General features: G+C 34.8%; 3 protein-coding genes across 4 annotated transcripts in view; all 3 read left to right on the top strand.

The window, feature by feature from the left end:
• LOC142339268 (NADH-ubiquinone oxidoreductase 75 kDa subunit, mitochondrial-like) overlaps positions 1–20,791 on the top strand; it is a 494,345-nt gene that overhangs the window by 382,589 nt on the left and 90,965 nt on the right. The window lies entirely within an intron of this gene.
• Positions 368–1,194, top strand: LOC142339150 (molybdopterin synthase catalytic subunit-like). 2 transcript variants are annotated; one of them, XM_075388940.1, is made up of 3 exons: positions 368–699; positions 775–863; positions 954–1,194. In XM_075388940.1, exons 1-3 carry the CDS (start codon positions 452–454, stop codon positions 962–964), a joined length of 348 nt encoding a protein of 115 aa, XP_075245055.1. In that variant the 5' UTR covers positions 368–451; the 3' UTR covers positions 965–1,194. The 2 variants fall into 2 exon arrangements, with proteins under 2 accessions (XP_075245055.1, XP_075245047.1); XM_075388932.1 differs by having other exon boundaries at positions 775–880.
• On the top strand, positions 1,256–20,697 carry LOC142339147 (uncharacterized). Its single transcript, XM_075388917.1, has 5 exons — positions 1,256–1,525; positions 7,045–7,416; positions 13,109–13,284; positions 13,521–13,838; positions 19,912–20,697. Exons 1-5 carry the CDS (start codon positions 1,279–1,281, stop codon positions 20,572–20,574), a joined length of 1,776 nt encoding a protein of 591 aa, XP_075245032.1. The 5' UTR covers positions 1,256–1,278; the 3' UTR covers positions 20,575–20,697.

Here is a 20,791-nt window from a genome sequence, read left to right as displayed (position 1 = left end):
AAGTTGGTTGGTGAAACCGATTGTAAGCACAAGGTAATCAAAGGCATTGTAGCTGTGTGGTAAGATGTCAGACTGCCAACCTCGAGGTCAGTGCTTTGAACCCCCGTGGGGTCGGTTTTTTTACACCCATAACACATTTCTAAGCTACACCACCTAAAATTAATTTACCCCGTCTTTCGTTCGAGAGCAATGAGGTTCTTTAATGAGGTTTGTCTAGTTTGTGACTCGTCATACAGATAAATCTCAAAATATTTAGTTGATCAGAACAGTCAGTCTTTTGCCTTAAATGGAGGCATTGTTTTGAACACGTTATCAGTCTGATGTCATGTATTGGTCCCTGCATGTTATTTCAATCTTATACATGGGTATATTTTGATTGCAGGTTTTTTGGCGATCGCGATAGTTAAGCATAAAATTTCAATTCATTGTTCCTTTTTCCTTCAGAGAAGCAATGGAAAATGATAGGAGGCTTGAAATTCGAATCGATGAGTCTCATATTGAGATCAATGAGGCTGTTGAATTTGTTTCAAATAACGACTGCGGAGCAATTTCAACTTTTCTCGGAGTTACTCGGAAAGATTTCCCGAACGATGATAGGGAGAAAGGAACGAAGTACCTTGTGTATGATTGCTATCACCCTATGGCGCGTAAGGAGACTGAAAGGATTTGTCAACAGGCTTTTGTGAAACATGGAGTAAAGTTGAGTGATATCAAAGAAGAGCCAGGAATGCTTTAGGCTTCAAGTTGTGGATTATATGTGAAATGTTATCTTAGGTGTATTTTTGTCCATCATAAATTGGGAAGAGTGGATCTAGGAGCAGCTTCGATTGTAATTGCGGCATCAGCACCACATCGAGCTGCAAGTATGCGTGCTGTTGAAGTTAGTTTTAGCCAACACTCCTTCCTAGATCCGGATTTGATGTAATTGGTTTATATGCAGTTGTTATCTTTAGGATCTGATTGACGAAATCAAAAGTAAAGTTCCTATTTGGAAGAAGGAGTACTTCTCTTCACCGGATGAAACTGATGAAAATGGGATAACTAAAGAGAATAAAGAATTCGACATACATTTTCCAGAGAAAGTTTAATTGTTTGTTCATTTTTTTAATAATCTGTCTGCTACCGATGCGCTCTTTTTGTTCTCTCAATGCATTGATCAATCTTGTTCAACTGGTGTCATCTGTAACTCTTAAACGAGAGGGTTTTTAAACTAAGAAGCGTGACGATGTCAAATTTTCTTCTGCTTTCTGATGTTTTATACATTTTTATGGTCTTTAGATGATGTATGTAAATCAAGTGAACGATGACAGTGGTATGGTTAATATTGTAATTGAGGGTTGCTGTCATGGTGAATTAGATCAGATATATCTGACAGCGCAGAGGATAGCTCAAGAGAAGAATGTGGCCATCGATTTGCTCATTATCTGTGGGGACTTCCAGTCTGTCAGGAATGAACAAGACTTAGCTTGTTTGGCATGTCCGCCCAAGTACAGAACTATGAACACATTCTACAAGTACTACTCAGGTTTGGAACTTAATTAGAAGTTGATTATTGTTCCTAGATTTTTTGAAGAAAAAAACGGGGGCACGTTATGATAGCTCGCCCCACTTTTTGTTCAAGTTTTTTTGAATGCATACCAGACCAGCATATGTATAAATTTGAACAAATTTTGGAAGCGTTTTCGATGATTTAAGTTTTTGATGATTTAAGACAAGGTACAGCCTTTATAGATAACTAAGCATTACGTTACCTTTATAAAGCTGTCTGTGTCTACAATTCAAATGAATAAAATTCGCTAATTTTGGCATTTGTATGGATAAATTTATCCTATATTTGGATCAAATTTCTCGAAAGTTATTATTTCGATTAATAAATAGTTTTGCTGTGTGCTGACTTTTCGAGCTTATCCTAAATGAGACATTTTGTATTTTTTAAGCACGATCAGTATCGAGACTTGAAAAGCAAAAACTTGCATTTTGAGGGGAAAAATTTGAGCTCATTTTTGAGAAACGTGAAGGAAATCATTTGCTATTTACCATAATTGGTGTAACTGATCATGAAGATATATAACGAAAATTATTAAGATAACTCATTTCGAACTTTTCATGCAACTAAAAAAGCTGAGAAAAGTTTTTAGACTTTGTTTGGTACAGACGCTGAATTAATTTAACATTGGGCAAGCAATTGTAAGACTCAGATAACAATTTTTTGAATTTTTTGTGTGGTTTGTTCATTTTTTCAACATTGTATTTTTTAATTTGTTTGACAAGTGATTCAGCTAAACATATGAGTAATTATAACTGCCGGCGTCTACTCGTATACGGTTACTTTTATAAGGCTCCTGGTTAGGTAGATAATCAAATTTGTACCTCATTTGATCATTTTTTTCGAAGATCAGCTCAAATTATTCAATATATTGTAAATCATTTTTCAGTCACCTGTACGTGATTTTGTTCAAAGTAAAATACAGTTAGAATATATTGGGGCGTGAAATTCTACTTTAGTCTCTTTTACTTTATACTAGGTGAAGTGAAATAGAAAAATTTTGCGAGAATTGTACATGGGGTGTTTTGACGAATGTTTCCAATGTTCCTCTTTCAGTCTTTCTTCTCGATTGTTATTAATTTTTAGTAAATATTTATCATCCATTCCAGGTTGTGCTATTGAGTCTCCAATAGTTTCTCTTCTTCGAGGTCATTTGATTTAGCAAAAACCATTTTTTTAGTTAAAGATTTTATCGCTGATTTGTCTGAGTATCGATAATGAGAGGTCTTATCTGCAGAGAAATTTTGAAAGGCCTCATCTGTTCATAGGTTTCGGTTGATAGTCGTGACTTTTAATTGCTTGGGCTAATTTGAATTTTAAGACTTCATATGGCGAATGCAAAGTAAGCCGATAGGCAAGCAAGCCGACAGAAAAGCAAGCCGAAAGTTGTGTAATAGTTATGTAATCTATCAGAAATAATACATTGTCAGCCGTTACAATCAATGCTGCGCGCAGTATTATAGTGCATAATGTATTCCAATGCACCAAAGAAACAAAAATGCGTCAATTTTTAGACTTCTAGTGGGTACGGGCCTCAGCAGACCGCTGTCCATGGCCATGACTCTCATCCGCTGTGGGATGTAATCCGGAAATAGCGGGCCGGTTATCGCGGCGGCCGCGAAGCGCGCCCACCGGCCCGCCAGGGGCAACTTAAAATATGGGTATCCGAAAATTTTGCGGCTTACTTGACCTCATTTTCAAAATTCGGCTTGCTTGCCTATCGGCTTGCTTGACCGCCACCACTTCTTATAATCTCTGAATTTTGTACGGATCTGTTGTTCTCCATTCTAGTTCCCTCGTAGCATTGTCTCATAGTTTTTTTATTGACAAAAAATTGAATCCTTGAGACGGCAATCGTTCCCCCTATTTGTGAGATTTTTGAATTTGGAACCTATCGTTTGAATGACGTTTGAATGACCCAGAAAATGACGTTACAGTTATCAAAAAAGCAGTAAGATTTTTAATTTCCCGGCGGTCGCATTTGTTTTTTGTTGTCCTAGATATCTATTATTGAGAGATCTCATATGCACCTTTTTATTGTATGTCTTCTTATGTGTCTTATGGCCACTGGGTCCAATTATTCATTTGCTGTAATGAAAGTTTAGCGAAATTATGAGACTTGCTCTGTACATTAATTGACGCAATAAAGTTGCTGTTTTTTCAACAGTTTTGTATAACTCTATAGCTAATCGTGACTTATTTTTTGGCGTTCAAAATGTTCTTCTCTTAGCCGCCTTTTTTAATTAGTTTACGTAGAGTTTTCAGTAAATTTGACACCATAGTTGTTCTAAGATACGAAGTGTTTCTAAACTGTTGAGGTCAAAATGCTTTATCAAAAAACAAAAACGCCTCTTGTATTCTAATCCTACAAGAAACTGGGTTCGTTATTTCTTGAATTTGTTGCGTTTAATTTCGGGACAAAATCTCACGGTGTGTAATAAGCTCTCGCCGAAATTCTTTTTTGAATGCAGCACAAAGTGAAAAATATGCATCTGCTGTTTCATTTTACATGTTTTTTCATTCGTCTATGATTATTGGGATAAAGCTTGCAAAATTTTGTTTTTAGTTCAGTTATGCATTATTCGAAATGGATCTTTGCTATCCTTTACAAGCAAAATATATTGTTTGCAACAGCGTGCCAAAGACCTTTAAAACGGTAGAAAAATTGGAACGACTTTGTTATCTTCTTTTCTCAAAATTGCTTGGGTATTCTCAGTTTGGCTGCTTGGTTAATTTCCCCTAAGAAAGTTAAATAACTATTTCTTCCTTTTATATTTTGACGTTTTCTTCCAAGTGTCATTGTTTCGAAAAGTTTACGCCACTGTTTCAAAAACCCTCATTACATTTGCCGGTATGCCTTCATTTTACGTTACCATAGTCTTTTCGTTTTAACTCATTTGAAGAGCTTGAAGCTAAGTAGTTCGACCACTAAGAGATTGACGTAATTGGAGTTCAGAAATGGCAATTTTTACTTGTATATTTTGTTTTATTTTTCCTTTTTCTATTTAAGTTTCGTTTGCCTCATTAAGAAAGGAAAAATCCAGGTATGATTTCAGGTAACCAGGATTTTTCTTTGCATTCTATCTCGGAATCGTCCTACTGGGTTTTTTCGTCAAGGATATCTTTACCTATTTTCGCAGTCTTTTCAACATGAATACTCGTTTTGACTTCTACATGGTAGTTGTAATCATTTTTTCTATTTAAAATGAACTTAAACAAACGTTGCCCCTTAAATGGAGAAAATTTGAATAATTTTGTTGTCTTTTAAGATCTAGCCCCATTAGAAAAATAAGGAGAAACAACAGATTAAATTTGATTGCGTGTGCAGTAATGCTTCGTTTTATGTTTTGACATTTCGTGTTACCAATTTCAAAAGCATGTCATGTCTGCCTCCTTAAAGAACTAAAGTAGTTTGATCACTAAGAGATCGACATCTTCGGAGCTCTAATATTGCAAGTTTTTAATTAGATCTTTATTAATAGCCGCACAGCGATAGCTGGGGGCTATTATTGGCCTTCTCTTGTTTTTACAATTCAAAGAATTTGACTTGTATTTGGGCGCTGTCTTTTTTTTAAGATCTGTTCAAATATTTTCATGATTTTTGGAGTCAAATTGGTGTAGTGATTTTGAGCACGCCGAAACAGGAATTGGAGCGAAAAAGCGAGTGGTTTTGCGGCGTTAGTTTTTTTGCTCTAATTTTAAAGTAGAGTGAGAATACGGTGTTTGAACAAAAAGTCGCTTTCTCGGTAGTGGTTTTTTGTTCTCATGCGGCAATTTCACCTCAATTTTTACTGTTTTTTTCCGATTTTTTGGATCGGATTTTTTTTCTAAATGGTTTTCCCAATCCATTCGTAGTTCACTCTAGACCTAGTGTTTTGTTTGAATTAAATTTTCATTTCTCGCTAGTGGTTTTTTGTTTTAATGCGGCATTTTGACATTGATTTTCTGTTTTTTTCTTATTTTTTTTATCTGATTTTTTTAAAATGGTTTTCTCAATTCACTCATAGTCCATTCTAGGTCTGGTTTTTCTGTTTAGTCAATGAAGTTTCTTTGATTTGTACGTCAGTTGTCCTGCTATGTTTTTGTTCATTCGCGTGATTAAATTTTTGGTCACATTTGACTTACCTCACTCTCAAAAATGACTTCCTCTCTTCGAAATTGACTTTTGTTTACTTTAATTCAAAGAGATGAGGTCAAATGGGTCTGTGTCACTCTAATTGAAGGTTATTTGAGAGCAGCTAATAGAGGCAACAAAATTTTATATAGATTTTTAATCAAAATATAACATATCAGCCTTCAATGAAAAGACGAATTTTTTTGGTCTCTTTTTTTACTGTTTTTCTAGACTGCAGATTTACAATGCTATTGCGGCTATTTTCTGGCAATCTGCCATCTATGTTTGTTTTTATTTAATTTCTTTATGCTTTATGAAAAAGCAAAAACAGTTTATAGTAGCACAGATATTCAGCCTTGTTTTTACGTCCATTCTTTGTATTTTAACTCAGAATTTGTCCAGCTTGGTCTTTTCATGAACATATTTGTTGCTATTTTTTCAGCCTTTTCAATTTTTAGTGAAATTATTCTGACTTCTACATGCTAGTTTTAATTATTCGTTTTGTTTAAAATGCATTAGAACAGACTTTGCTCATCAACATTTGAATCATTTATTTGTCCTGTAAGTTTTTGGCCACAAAAGAAAAATATGGACAAATAAAACAAAAGGTATGGAATGTTACTCAGGCGTTCCTGGTTCCTCTGTAAACTCAAATTTTATTTTGCACTCTTTTTTCATACTTTAATTATAAAACAGTTCGCTAAAACAAAAATTTTTGCGCGGGTAAAAGTTTCTGTGATATAATTTCATGGGGGTTTAATGTATTGAGTGCTTTCAAATGCGCATGAGGGAACATTCTGTGCCACGCACAGAAATAAGCGAGCGTTCTTGTTTTAATTTCTGCTAAGGTTATTTGATTGAATATGGTTTGAGCGGGTACAAAATTGACGTTACTTCAATGTTTACGAAAGACGATATTAACTTGATATGCGTCGTATATTTGATCAGTTCTCTTTAATCCGAACACTGTTGATAGGCAAGTGTCTCACGGTTTCTTGTAATCTACTGATTGTCCATGCTAAACACAATTCACTTGATTAGAGATAAAATTTTAGTGACAATAACGAACTTGTTTAACTATTCGCAATCAAACGTTGCGCTTGTCAAAGAGCGTGGACGCAACGCACTCAGTAGAACTGGTACTTTTTGTATCACGTTGGACAGTAGTGCAATATTAAGCACGATTAAAAGTCAATGATGAGATCTGTTCCAGTCATGACTGAAATCAGTACAAAAGCCATTTTGTGTCAAAAATTGAATCTTGGCTGCAATCTTTGTTTAATGAATGCTGTACCGTCTCATTTCACTATAAGCCAAAAGTTGCTATAACTTTGCATAAATTTGTAGTTTCTGATGCCTTTTATTGAGGAAACTCTTATTTCAGGCGAAAAACGGGCTCCATTTTTAACTCTTTTTGTGGGAGGAAACCACGAAGCAAGCAACTACCTCGCAGAACTGCCTTATGGAGGATGGGTTGCTCCAAATATTTATTACATGGGATGGGGTGGTGTAGTATCATTCTGTGGTATTAAAATTGGTGGAATATCCGGCATATATAACCACAGAGATTTCAATCGGAACCATCATGAGTTCCCACCTTATGATAACAGCTCACTGAGAACGACGTACCACGTGAGGAGCTTGGAGGTCTACAGATTTTTGCAGTATGCCGGTAACGTGGACATATTTTTCAGCCATGATTGGCCGCTTGGTATTCACGATTTTGGCAACACCCAAGAACTGCTCAGAAAGAAAAGTAAGCTAGTCATAGAGAGAAATTGTCCGCCAGAAAAATTAAATGAGCAATGAACAATTGCTTCACGATTAAAAAAAAAGAAAAAAAAAATTTTTTTCCAAAATCCTGTACTTATCGATACTTTTGATGAGACAGTCAACCAGTCTGTTATTTACTAATTCTCAGAAATTGGATTTGAGAAGAATCATGAGAGTCATATACGGGAAGATACGGGAAGAATAATGACAGTCATATAGAGACTGCGTTTTTGTTGTGGTATGCATGTATCTTCTTGTGGAAGCAAAATAATAGTTATTAATAGCCGCCCTCATCTTCTCAGCTGGCTATTATAGCGCTCCTATTTTTTACAATTCAAAGAATTTGAATTGTATTGGGGCGCTGTCTTTTTTTTTAAGATCTGTTCACACATTTTCATGATTTTTGAAGTCAAATTGGAGGAGTGATTTTGGTCACGCCGAAACATGAAATGGAGCGAAAAAGCGAGTGGTTTGGAGCGAAAAAGCGATCTGTTCACACATTTTCATGATTTTTCAAGTGGTGAATTTGGTCACGCCGACACAGGAAGTGGAGCGAAAAAGCGAGTGGTTTTGCGGCGTGAAATTTTTTCGCTCTAAATTTAAAGTAGAGTGAGAAAACGGTGTTTGAACAAAAATTCGCTTTCTTGCTAGTGGTTTTTTGTTCACATGCGGCAATTTCACTTTGATTTTTACTTTGATTTTTTGGATCGGTTTTTTTTCTAAATGGTTTTTCCAATCCATTCATAGTCCGTTTTAGGTCTAGTTTTTTTAGTCAATGAAAATTCTTTGAATTGTACGTCAGGACTTGTCCTGCTATGTTTTTTACTTCGTCGAATAAAAAAATGTTTCGCTTTACCTCATTTTGCCGCTTTTTCAACATTTTGCGTGATATCATTTTGACTTCTCTAGTCTAGTTTCTCTCATTCTGCTAAAAGTGATTTTGAACATCAGTTGCTCAGCAAAGCAATTCAAAATGAACAGCGTCAGTATAAAAAATTGAAGTCAGAAGTAGAAACGGGATAAACCCATAAAGCCCAATTTTAGATGCCCGCTATTTGAACGTCGTTCCTATAAGTCTTAGTTACCATCTCTAATGCTTATTGGTATTGAGGTATTGATAGTAGCCCCTGTAGCCTCTCTCTAAGAAACAGAAGTACGTTATTAATAGCCGCACAGCGATAGCTGGGGCTATTATTGGCCTTCTCTTGGTTTTTTACGACTCGAAGAGGAGTATTGGTTTTCTTAAGGTTTTTTTTTTTAACCGGAAGTACTATTCGTTCAGACGCTGTGTTGACCTAAAAGCGAAAGTGAGAAAAATTGCCGCGTGAACTAGTTTTTTCTGAGCGAGAGAAGTTTTTTTGATCATGCGCTGCGTTTAGTGAATGACTTTTTGACTTTGAAAAGTAGTTTTTGACTGAATGGCACATATAGATAACCGTTTTTAGCCGTTTTTTCGTCTAAGTGGCCCATTTTTTGCTTGTAATATGGTTTTTTGTAGAAATGATTTTTATTCGATGCTATATTGAAATGTAAACCTTGGAAATTAAAAGCACAGTGTTTTGCAGAGCCTGAAAACGCGTTTCAAGTTTAAAATTGGCATAAATTTCTTGATTTTTTAATTAATTTTTGGCCTTTTTCCTATTTTCTTCATTTTTGGATCTTTTAGCCGTCTTTTTGTCAAAAATCAGTCAATATGACAACTTCCCGTTGACAATTCATATACTCGATGCCTCTTTTTACCTCGATGTAATTTTGTTTTATAAAATTGTACATATGCTAATCCGATTTTGGTAGTTTTTTTCCTATTTTTCTCAGTTTTTTCTCTTTATTTTGGTTTTAATTACTAGAAATATTCTTTTTGTGCAAAATGAGGGTCTTTAATTTCGTTTCAATAAGAACGTCAATATTTTTTTAGTGTTAAATTTTTGAAAATTAGTTAAATTTTTTTTTATAAATGCAGCCCTAAAAATTTTTTGACCTTTTTTTTGCGAAATGTTTCAATGTTTCGTATGTTTGATTTCTGCTTTTTCTTTTTTTTATCTGCTCAGGAGGATAGGTTTTTGTCTCGGATGTATCGATGTATATTCTATGTCTCGAATGCTGAAAAATGAAATGGTGTTAGTTTTTCTTGTTTTTTTTAAATTTGATTTTTAAACTTTCAAAACTTAAGAATTAGTCTTCCTTACGGTGTTCCTTACATTGTGTCCATATTGTTCACATTCTAGCTTGTATCATTCTAGCTCTGTCCTGGCACCTACATTTATACTGTTTTTCTTATTTTTTCAGTTATTAACAAATTGAATGATTTCGGCTTTTTCTTAGATTTTCGTCATTTCTTTGGGTTGCAATTGATTTCATTCAACATAAGGCAGTACTAAGGGTGTACTAGAAAGCGTTTTCCAGATTTTCTACTTATTACTTTTTATTGTATTATTTTCCGACCTTGGTATTGTTCTTAAACATTTTTTTGCCTTTAAATATTACTCGGTTGCTTTTCTATGATCATTTTAATATTTGAATTAGTTTGAAATCATGTTGTCTAGCATATATACAAGAAGAAAAAAGTATATGTTGTTTTAGTCTTAATTGCAGTGATGAGAAATCTAACTCTAGTAGTTTTCTGATTCTTAACTTTGAGCTTTATTTTTTGAAAAATTTAATTTAGTTTCTAAGTTATTATTATCTGCCGTTTGCTTTAGCGATCTTTTTGAGATTAGAATCATGAATTATTTGAGGGCAGTTGATAGCCCTGTCAGCTTTTTTGAGACTATCAGTGTTTTGACTATCCTAATTATTTTGCACTTATCCTTAGCAAACGTTTTCAATAATAAATTTTTTTGCGGCATTTTGTTTCTCTTGGTGACAGTGGTTTTCACTAATTTTTAGATCAGACCGGGGGGGGGGGGGGGTAATGAGTTTATGGTTTATTAAAAAAGGTAATGGTTTCAGCTGAAAGTAGGGTTTTTGTCAAGTTTTTACGCTTCGAGTTGCTTCCGGAATTCTTCCGGCTATGTTCTTAAGGTTTATTTTTTACCGGAAGTACTATTCGTTCAGACGATGTTTTCGTTCAGCGAAAGCGAGTAAAATTGCACTGTGAACTAATTTTTTCTGAGCGAGTGGAGTTTTTTGATCATGCGCTGCGTTTAGTGAATGACTTTTTGACATTGAAAAGTAGTTTTTGACTGAATGGCACATATAGATAACGGTTTTTAGCCGTTTTTTCGTCTAAGTGGCCTAGTTTTTTGCTTGTAATTTGGTTTTTTTGTAGAAATAATTTTTAATTGATGCTATGTTGAAATGTAAACCCCGGAAATTGATAGCACAGTATTTTGCATAGCCTGAAATTGCGTTTCAAATGCGAAATTGGCACATATTTCTTGATTTTTTAGTTAATTTTTGGCTTTTTTTCTATTAATTTCTTCATTTTTGGATCTTTTAGCTGTTTTTTGTCAAAAATCAGTTAATATGTCAACTTCCACTTGATAATTCATATACTCATTGCCTCTTTCTACCTCGATGTAATTTTGTTCCATAAAATTGTACATTTGCTAATCCAATTTTCGTAGTTTTTTGGCATTTTTTTTTCAGTTTTTTGTCTGTATTTTGCTTTTAATTACTAGAAATAGTTTTTTGGGGAACGCGATGGACTTTAATTTCGTTTCAATAAAATTTCAATCATTTTTGTGATGTTAAGTTTTTGAAAAAACAGATACATTTTTTTCATAAATGCAGTCTTAAATTTTTTTTGACCACTTTTGCAAATTGTTTCATTGTTTCGTGTGTCTGAATTCTGCTTTTTCTTGTTTTATTCTGTTCAGCAAGTTGGATTTTGTCTCGAATGACTCGTTGTCTTTTCTATGTCTCGAATGCTGATCAATGAAATGTACTCGTTTTTCTTGATTTTTTCAAATTTGATTTTTAACTTTCAAAAATCAAGAATTGGTCTTTTTGTTACGGTGTTCCTAACATTGTGTCAATATTCTTCACATTCTCGTTTATATCATTCTAGTTTTGTCCTGGCACCTACTTTTTTATTCGTTATATTGATTTTTTCAGTTGTTAAAAAATTGAATGAATTCAGCTTTTTCTTAGATCTTGGTTTCTTCGGTTTGCAATTGATTTAAGTCAAAATAAGGCAGTACCAGTCTTTTCCAACATTTCTACTTATTACTATTCATTGCAATTTTCTTCCGGGCTTGGTATTGTTTTTAGACGGTTTTTTGCCTTTGAATATTATTCTGTTGCTTTTTTTTCTGATTAATTTAATTTTTGAATTAGCATGAAATCATGTTGTCTAGCATATATACAACAAGGAAGAATTATGTATTGTTTTTATCTTAATTGCCGTGATTAAAAATCTAATTGTAGTGGTTCTCTGATTCTTAATTTTGAGCACTTTTTTGAATAATTTTGACTTTCCTATCTTTTTTGAAAAGTTTTTATCTGCCGTTTGCTTTCGCGATCTTTTTGAGATTAGAATCATTAATTATCTGAGGGCAATTGATGGCCCTCTCAGCTTTGTCAGGCTATCAATTTTTTGACCATCCTAAAAATTTCAGACTTTTTTAACGTTACCAAACGTTTTCAATAATAAAGTTTTGCTGCATTTTCTTTCTCTTGGTGACAGTGGTTTAAATTTCACCGATTTTTAGATCAGACCCGGGGTGAGATAATGAATTAATGGTTTAATACAAAAGGTAATGGCTTCAACTTTTCGTGAAGTTTTGGTGCTTCGAGTCGCTTCCGGAATTCTTCCGGCTATGTTTTTTTATTTCGTCGTCATGATTTTTGTTACGACCATATGACGTCACAGCCACTTTTTGTTCATTCGTTCATGCAATTTCAACTGAATTGCATGTGTGACGTCATTTTTCGCTCTTAGTGGAGCGAGTTTTTTTGTTCATGCGCGTGACTAAATTTTTGGTCACACTTGACTTACCTCACTCTCAAAAATGACTTCCTCACTTTGAAATTGACTTTTATTTACTTTAATTCAAAGAGATAAGGTCAAATGGGCGTGTGTCACTCTAAATGATGGTTATTAGAGATCAGCTAATAGAGGCAGCAATAACTTATACAGATTTGTTAATCAAAATATAACAGATCAGCCTCAATGAAAAGACGACTTTTTTTGGTCTGTCTTTTTTACTGTTTTTTTTTTCTTTCGGTCTACGAATCTATTGCGGCTATTTTCTGGCAATCTGCTAGCTATGTTGTTCAACTACGAAATGCCATCAAAATAAATCGGACTTCAAAAATGTTTTTGTACAAGAATCTTTTTTTTTCAATATCTATTCTTTCAATCCCAATCATGCTTAATGGAATCATCGGCGGCTATTTTCCGGCAATCTGCCGGGTATGTTTTAAAGATCACGTTAAGAGATCTGTTAGAGAATTGCCGGTCTTTTCGCAATTCATTAATTTATGAACAAAGCTACAATCAACATTTATTGTTCAACAATTTGACATTTGAACTAAACACAGTTCCATTTCATGTAAATAGCACAAATTATTGGTCATTTTCAACTAGTTCATTAATGTCTCAGGTTTAAACTTACATGGCCTAAAATTGCGAATTCTACAACTAGGCTCAGTGTCTAACTCTTTAGTTCAACAAAAAGCCGCTCAGTTATTGTCTTAGTTGTTTTAAATTAATTTTTCTTTATTGTTAACAGAATTCCTGGCTGATGACATAGCAAAGAATGAGTTGGGGAGTGAGGCAAACTTGTCAATTTTGAAGGCGGTCAAACCGTCCTACTATTTTGCAGCTCATTTACATGCTAAATTTGCTGCAGTATTCCCCCATGACGACGAGGGAGGGGAGGACACCCCAAAGCGAAATATTCCATTTGTTAGTTGAACCTACTTGCATGCTCTGTGCGTGCTGACTAAATCGTGCGTGAACTGAAGCTTTAATCTAAATTTTATGCGAAATCCATAGCTTGAACGAAGAGCTTATTTTTTTTGTTAAAATGTTTGATATTGAGGTATGCAATCTGGGGCGTGAAGAAGCTTGATAACATGACGTCTCAAGAGATACCCGAATTCAATTTACTATCTAGTTTGAAGTAGCAATGTTTTGTTTAGATAGACAATACTATCAACGGTTACAGAGTAACCCGATTTCTAGCCTTAGACAAAGTCTTGCCCAACAGACCCTTCGTACAATTTCTCACTTTGTCCTGCAAAGAACCGAAGACGCCACAGAACGCATTCCTCAAACATGACATTGAGTGGCTCTCAATATTAAAGGCGACAGATAGCCTCTTGTCAGTGTATCCATCAGCTGTCCAAATGCCACGGCAACCTGTAGATGAAGCTGTTTTGAGGAGTAGCAGGAAAAGTGTAGAAGAGGCTTTTCCATCAGAGAGCAGTTTAATCATATCAGAAAACAAATTTAAAATCGTGAGTAAAAATTCTTAATCCTGAGTTAAATTTTTCTCATAGGAAACCAAACTTGAAATTAAGTTCTAGTTAGGAAAGTCATACATTTGAAACTTTGGCAATTTTGAATATGAGGCAATTGGGAAGAATTCGTGGTGTTAACTTAGTTTGAAGATCTGAAACAAGATTAATTACAGATCATTGTGGACGATGGATGTTACTTGTTCTCAAATGAATGTCTATACGTGATTGAGGCTTGGGTTGAATTATGAAGGTGAGAAGCTAAAGAAAGTTTTTTTTGGCCACCTTACATTCAATTTTGTCTCTAGATTTAATTTCTGTTATTATCCTTTAGAAAAATTAACTTTGATTTGTTTCCGGGGTCTTCTGGCTATGGCTTTAAAATCTAATTGTTGTTGAGGGTTTTGTTAATTAATTGCTCTCAAACGAAGTTTAGCAATTATATTAGTCCTGTGGTTGTTTTCTATGCAATTATCGCTTGACCTGTTTTTAGTCTGACCCTTTAACTTTTCGTTCCTAAAATGGGATAAACAGGCAAAGCCCGGAGGGCGTTAAGTGACTGAGCATCTCCCTTAGAGCCTTATCAGTATCTAAGTATGCCATTCACCAGGAGGAGACAATTTCATGGTGTGAACGGGGATTCCTAATCTTAAAAGTTTGACCCCCTGTCCCCCCCCCCCCCCCCCAAAGCTTGATCACTCAGCTAAGTTTGACCCCCCTGTCCCCCCTACCAAAGCTTGATCACTCAGCTTAACCCCACCCTTAACGTTAACATCCCTCAGCCCCAGTAGGCTATTACTGAAGCCGGTCGTTTGAGAGCATTTTTTCCGACGTTAGGCGGTATTGTTAATACGGCTAATACAATGGTTTTTTCGCTCTTGAGTATTTAATTGCTCTCAAACGAAGTTTGAAGTAGTTATTGTACACGTTCGACCGTTTCCTTGGATTCTTTGGATTCCAAACATTCATTGGATTCCAAACATTCTTTGGATTTTTTTGAGTGACATTTTCACGCCTGACCTCCCTTTTTTGAGTGGTTTGAATCGCGCGCATTCAGAGATTAAATCTTGCTAAAACAAAACTGTTCGGGGGCGAAGAGCGTACATAGTCCGTGTAGCTTAATGGTTAATGTACCAGGAGCTTCTCTCTATAGTTTTTCTGGTTAAATCTTTAGTTTGAACAAGAAAGGTACTCTATAGATTTTGCTCTATAAAATTTTGTACGCGCCCTTGAAGCCTACACAGTGCACTTTTAGCTGAAGTAACTAATTTAAATTTACTTTTTTCGTTTTTTTTGGGTTTTGCATTTTTGTTGAGTATGTTTCTGCCAAATTCTAAGAGGGTAAATGCCTCAGCAGAAGTAGTAATAAAAATTTTTTGCGAAAATGAAATATGGGAAGTCGATTGGACGTAGGGTGGTCACTTTTCTATTTCAATTTATACAATTATTGAGAATATATTTTTTAAAAGATCTTTACACTTTTTGCCTTCAAAAGATTTGGTTTGAATGGTGTTTTTTAAAGATTTGTAAACACCTCAAAAGTGGTGTTAAAATTGGTATCTGAACAAGTTTTTGGTTTTTGTATCGTTTTTTTTTTGCACATGCGGCAGTTTGACTCTCTGCAGTGTTTCATCTCTTGAGTGCTTTTAATATGATGTGTTCTAGTACGCCTATTTAAAATTTGGCTTCATCAACGGGCAGCTCATCCTTTTTATGACTTTGACACTCGTTATGAAATTTTACTGAATATTTGATTTTTTTTTTCACCTTTATTATTTTTTCCTGAGGTGTTTTACTTTTTTATCATTAATAACAGGTCTCGTTGGCGGATAGTTAGGCGTAAATTAACCTACCTAATCCTTCTAATTCATGGTTAGTGGTTTTAATTACTTTGACTTTGTCCGCAAAATTTTTTTAATGAGTTCTGGAGTTTTGTTTTTTCATTAAATATCTTGAAGGCAGGTCACATAGGTTACTAGTAGGGGATATTTTAATCAATTGTGGTTTTTTTTAGTTCAAAACTATTGCTTTCCATGACTTTGACACCAATTGTTGGAGAATTTTTGAGTTTTGCTAGTTTTTTTGTTATCTCATTATATCATTATTGACAGGTCTCAACTGTTGCCACGATGAATAAATTTATTGTTTGAGTTGATAGCTATTGCTTTTAATGATTTGAGTGAAGATTTGAGTCTTGCTGGTGTTCGTTGTACTTGTTGCTGTCTTATCACTTAATCTCATTAATGACAGAATCCATCGGTTCTCATCGAGGAATAGTTGAATTTGATTAGGCACTTGTTGATGGCAGCCGTTTTTCTATTTTGACACTTTTATCGACAGATTAAAGTTGACTATCTAAAGATAAGTCTTGTCAAATCATTTTTTAGATCTCAATTCAGGAGTTGGCCGGCTATGTTTTCTTCACGTCGTGGATTAAAAATTATATTGGATTAACCGTAAATCAATTTTTTGTTCAAGTTTTAGCTTTGTCTTTTTGACTTCTCTAGTTTAGTTTTATTCTTCGCTCATTCTGATCAAAGCGCTTTTGACCAGTAGTTGCTCAGCAAAGCAATCGCAAAATGAACGAGTCAGATGAAAAAAAAACGAAATTATGAATATAAACAGGATAAACCCACAAAGCCCAATTTTTGTTGACCACTACTTGAAATTTGTTCTTATAAGTCTTAATTGTCATCTCTAATGCTTAGTGGTCTTGATACTTGTCCTTGTATCTCTAACTTGAGTATGTATAACTACGGAATGACCTAAAAATAGTTTTGACTAAATCGTGCGTTGAAGTGAGAATCAATCGTGAATTGCTGAACTTCACGATTTCTCCTTCAAATATTTCTCCTTCTAGAGCTGACTCTGTGCTTTTATTGTTCTCAAATCAGATTGTTTCGCGCGTGGTTGCTTGATCTTTTCATGATCTACATTGCTCTCATTCAGAATTTGAGCTGTTAATTGCGGCGGCTAACTACTAATGGTCGTCAAAAGCGTGCCAAAATGGCTTTTTTGTTTTTATAGCTGCGAAGCTGTAAGCTGAGCGAAGCTATATTGCGGTGCTCTTGGTTTTTTACAACTCAAAGAATTTGAATTGTATTGGGGCGCTGTTTTTACGACTCGAAGAGGAGTATTGGAGAAGTCCTTTTTTTTAAATCAATTTTATTGGAGTGATTTTTGAAGCGGGAAATGAAACGCGTGAAAAAATTTGGAGTGATTTTGGTGCTGAACAAAAGTTGAGAGCGGAGCGAAAAGAGAGTGGTTTTTGTTCATACCGCTGTTTTTGAGAGAGCGAGAAATTGACAAGTGAAAAAATTTTATCTAAGCGAGCGAAATTTTTTTGTTCACGTGCGGCTTTTAAAAGCAGTTTTTTGCAACTTTTAATGGTTATGAGGCTTGATTATGATATTGTATTAGTTTTAGGCTTGTTTTGATAGGAATTGAAGGTTCAAGTAGTTAATTCTGAGTTTAATGCTAATTTGGAGGTATTTGATCAGTTTTGCTGATTTTTAGACGAAATTTAATGATTTTTTGCCTGTTTTTGTTATAATGCTTTAAGTGGGATTTGGATAAAAGCTTGTTAAGAAATATTCAGATATCATTTGACTAAAGTTTTCTTGGGATAACTCATTTTTTCTGAGGAAAATTGACGGAAAAATTGAGAAATTTTAAAACCATCTTTCTTATTTTTTGAAGGTTTTCTTTTTAATAGCCGCACAGCGATAGCTGGGGCTATTATTGGCCTTCTCTTGGTTTTTTTTTATTTCGTCGTCATGATTTTTGTTACGACCATATGACGTCACAGCCACTTTTTGTTCATTCGCTCATGCAATTTCAACTGAATTGCATGTGTGACGTCATTTTTCGCTCTTAGTGGAGCGAGTTTTTTTGTTCATGCGCGTGATTAAATTTTTGGTCACACTTGACTTACCTCACTCTCAAAAATGACTTCCTCACTTTGAAATTGACTTTTATTTACTTTAATTCAAAGAGATGAGGTCAAATGGGTGTGTGTCACTCTAAATGAAGGTTATTTGAGATCAGCTAATAGAGGCAGCAATAACTTTACCGATTTTGAATCAAAATATAACAGATTAGCCTTCAATGAAAAGACGATTTTTTTTTTGGTCTGTCTTTTTTACTGTTTTTTTTAGACTGCCGATCTACGAATCTATTGCGGCTATTTTCTGGCAATCTGCCAGCTATGTTTTAATCTTAGACAAGTTTCTTAGCCTTATATGACTTGCCCGTTGTTTTGCGAGCTTTTCATTGCTCTAATTGCAAAGGAATTTTTTTCGGCTTTATGTTTCCTTGTACTATAAAAAACTCAAGTTAAAAAAACTGAAGTTTTTATTGTTTTTTGTTCAATTTGTTTTTGAATGGCGTTTCTATTCTTCCTTAATTTTTATGGCATTTATGGAGGTTCAGGGTTCACAATATTTGGTCAGTTGTTTAGTCATAAGGATGGGCAGTTTTCTCCTTCGAGTCGTTTCCGGAATTCTTCCGGCTATGTTTTTTTTAAGATCTGTTCACACATTTTCATGATTTTTGAAGTGGTGATTTTGGTCACGCCGACACAGGAAGTGGAGCGAAAAAGCGAGTGGTTTTGCGGCGTAAATTTTTTTCGCTCTAGTTTTAAAGTAGAGTGAGAAAACGGCGTTTGAGCAAAAATTCGCGTTCTCGCTAGTGGTTTTTTGTTCACATGTGGCAATTTCACTTTGGTTCTTACTTTTTTTTCGATTTTTTGGATCGGATTTTCTGAATGGTTTTCCCAATCCATTCATAGTTCATGCCAGGTCTAGTTTTTTGTTTAGTCAATGAGAATTCTTTGAATTGTACGTCAGGACTTGTCCTGCTATGTTTTTTGTTTCGTCGTCTGACGCCTTTTCGCTTTGCATTTGTTCACACAGCAAAGCTGAAAATGTCAAATTTTCTGAATGACTTCCCCCTCTCACTAACGACATTTGCGCGCGTGACGTCATTTCTCACTCGCTTTAGCAAAAGTTTTTAGTTTATTGGCATGATTAGATTTTGATCATACGTGACTTACCTCATTCAATAAAATGACTTTTGCTCTTTAAAACTTAAGTTTAATTTGAATTTGTTTAAGGTCAAAGGAACTCATATTTGCAGTAAAAGTCCTTAATAAGAGCTTCTGCGGAATGAATTTTAACAAGCTTTATTAATTAATCGCTAAATGTTTTTTACCTAGTTTTTTGAGCGGCGTCGATTTTTTTTTCAATTTAGAGTTTCTATCTAAATTATATGGCACGCAGGTCTATTCTTTCGCAGCTATTCCGGCAATCTGCCGGCTATGTTAAATATTTTGTCGCAATTTTCCCCTTCCCCAGCGAATATCAGGCGCAATTGACCACCGTGTGTAGCTAAAATTTTGTGGTCACTCTAAATTCAACATCTGACTATTCGACCTTGGTAATATAAATATTTGATGGAGAATTTAGTATTAAACTATGTTTTAATTTAAATTTCGCTAATTGATTCAGTAGCATTAGGTCTTGAGTTTTGGTATTTAATTCATTGCGGAACAAGTTGGGTTTTTCTTAACCTGATCTTGTCGTTCTGAGGAACTTTTTATCCGATTTCAATTTTCAAGAACTTAGGCAGACTTGGTCTTCGTAAATTTCTTTCCGTCTTTTGGAATTTGTGTACGGCGAATTGCGAGTCGTTAATTTATACGACTACTATTTAGTTGTGCCTATAAAATTATTTGCCTATACGCAATCCAAGCTTTGATCATAAGCAAAATTTAGCTAACACGTTTGATTTCATGCACTTATTTTCCGGATCTGTAATGTATCTGATTTTGTCGCAAAATTTTGTGTGAGCGATTTTGTATAACGGTTGTTTTTTGTAGCAGTTTAATAAGTGATTACTTGTGTCAAATTTGAAAAAAAAAGATTATGAAAGCTGTACTTCGAGATCAATTTTTTTCAGAATAATTTTTTGCCGATGAAACTTCTGCAGCTTGGAAGTTGGAAGGCGATGAGCAAGCGCATATGATTGAGTGTTGGTGAAACAAAAACTCGTTTCAAGTTTCCATCTGTTTCAGACTGTCGCACCCTACGACCCCCGCGTGAATCCCCAAGTTCGAATAAATGTTCCGCAGCCTCCGATGGCCAACAATGATTACACCCAAGAGTTATGTGATAAATTAGAAATTAAAAACCCAATTGTTGAATACTTTAAACTTGTTGAGTCAGGATCAATATCTGTAAATGCAAGATCGTCTTGTGGTGATGATTTCAACAGTTCGGATTTGAGCTTTGTAACGTCCTTTAGTTCAACACCAGGAAATAGAAGGAATCGCGGTTCCTTTTTTGGCTCTGATAAAGCTTCTAATATCACAGGCAATGACCCTAATGAGCTTGACCTTGGATGTTCCTCTGGCGATGATAGTGGTAATGAACAAGCTAAAAGTGGTTTTGATGGAGTTGAAGAATTTTTCATGGAGAGCTTTTCAAAATCGTCATTGCCATTAGCTGACGAATCAGAAGTGTTTAAGTCATTGAATTCGACGTTGGAGCAATCAAGGACGGATCCGTCGGCTATCGATATTAGCGCCATTGGTGATGATCCGAAAGACAAGACTTCAGATAAGAAAGTGGATATTTCAGTTACTTCTGAAAGTGGAGGTTTCATTCATTCTACACCAATTGTTGCCAAAACTTTCAAAAGGAGAAACACTATAGCAAGAAATGATACTTCAACATGAGACCTTTTATTCAATGTTTTGGATTATTTTTGGTGCGTCGTAATATATTGTTCAGTTTGACTGTTGAATTTGTTTTTGATTTCTTTTTCACAGAAACTAGAATAAACCAATTTTTGAAGCTAGCGTTTTTTAAAATCATAAAGGTTTTGCTCTCTAGACTATCTATTGATGAGTTTGACGAAAGTGGTAATGATTTGCATAACGATTCACATTTAAA

This window comes from Convolutriloba macropyga, chromosome 1 (assembly GCF_964194025.1).
Source record: "Convolutriloba macropyga chromosome 1, txConMacr16.3, whole genome shotgun sequence".
Classification (NCBI taxonomy): Eukaryota; Metazoa; Xenacoelomorpha; order Acoela; family Convolutidae; genus Convolutriloba; species Convolutriloba macropyga.
The sequence above is the reverse complement of the archived record's forward strand: the minus strand, read 5'-3'. Positions and strand labels throughout refer to the sequence as shown.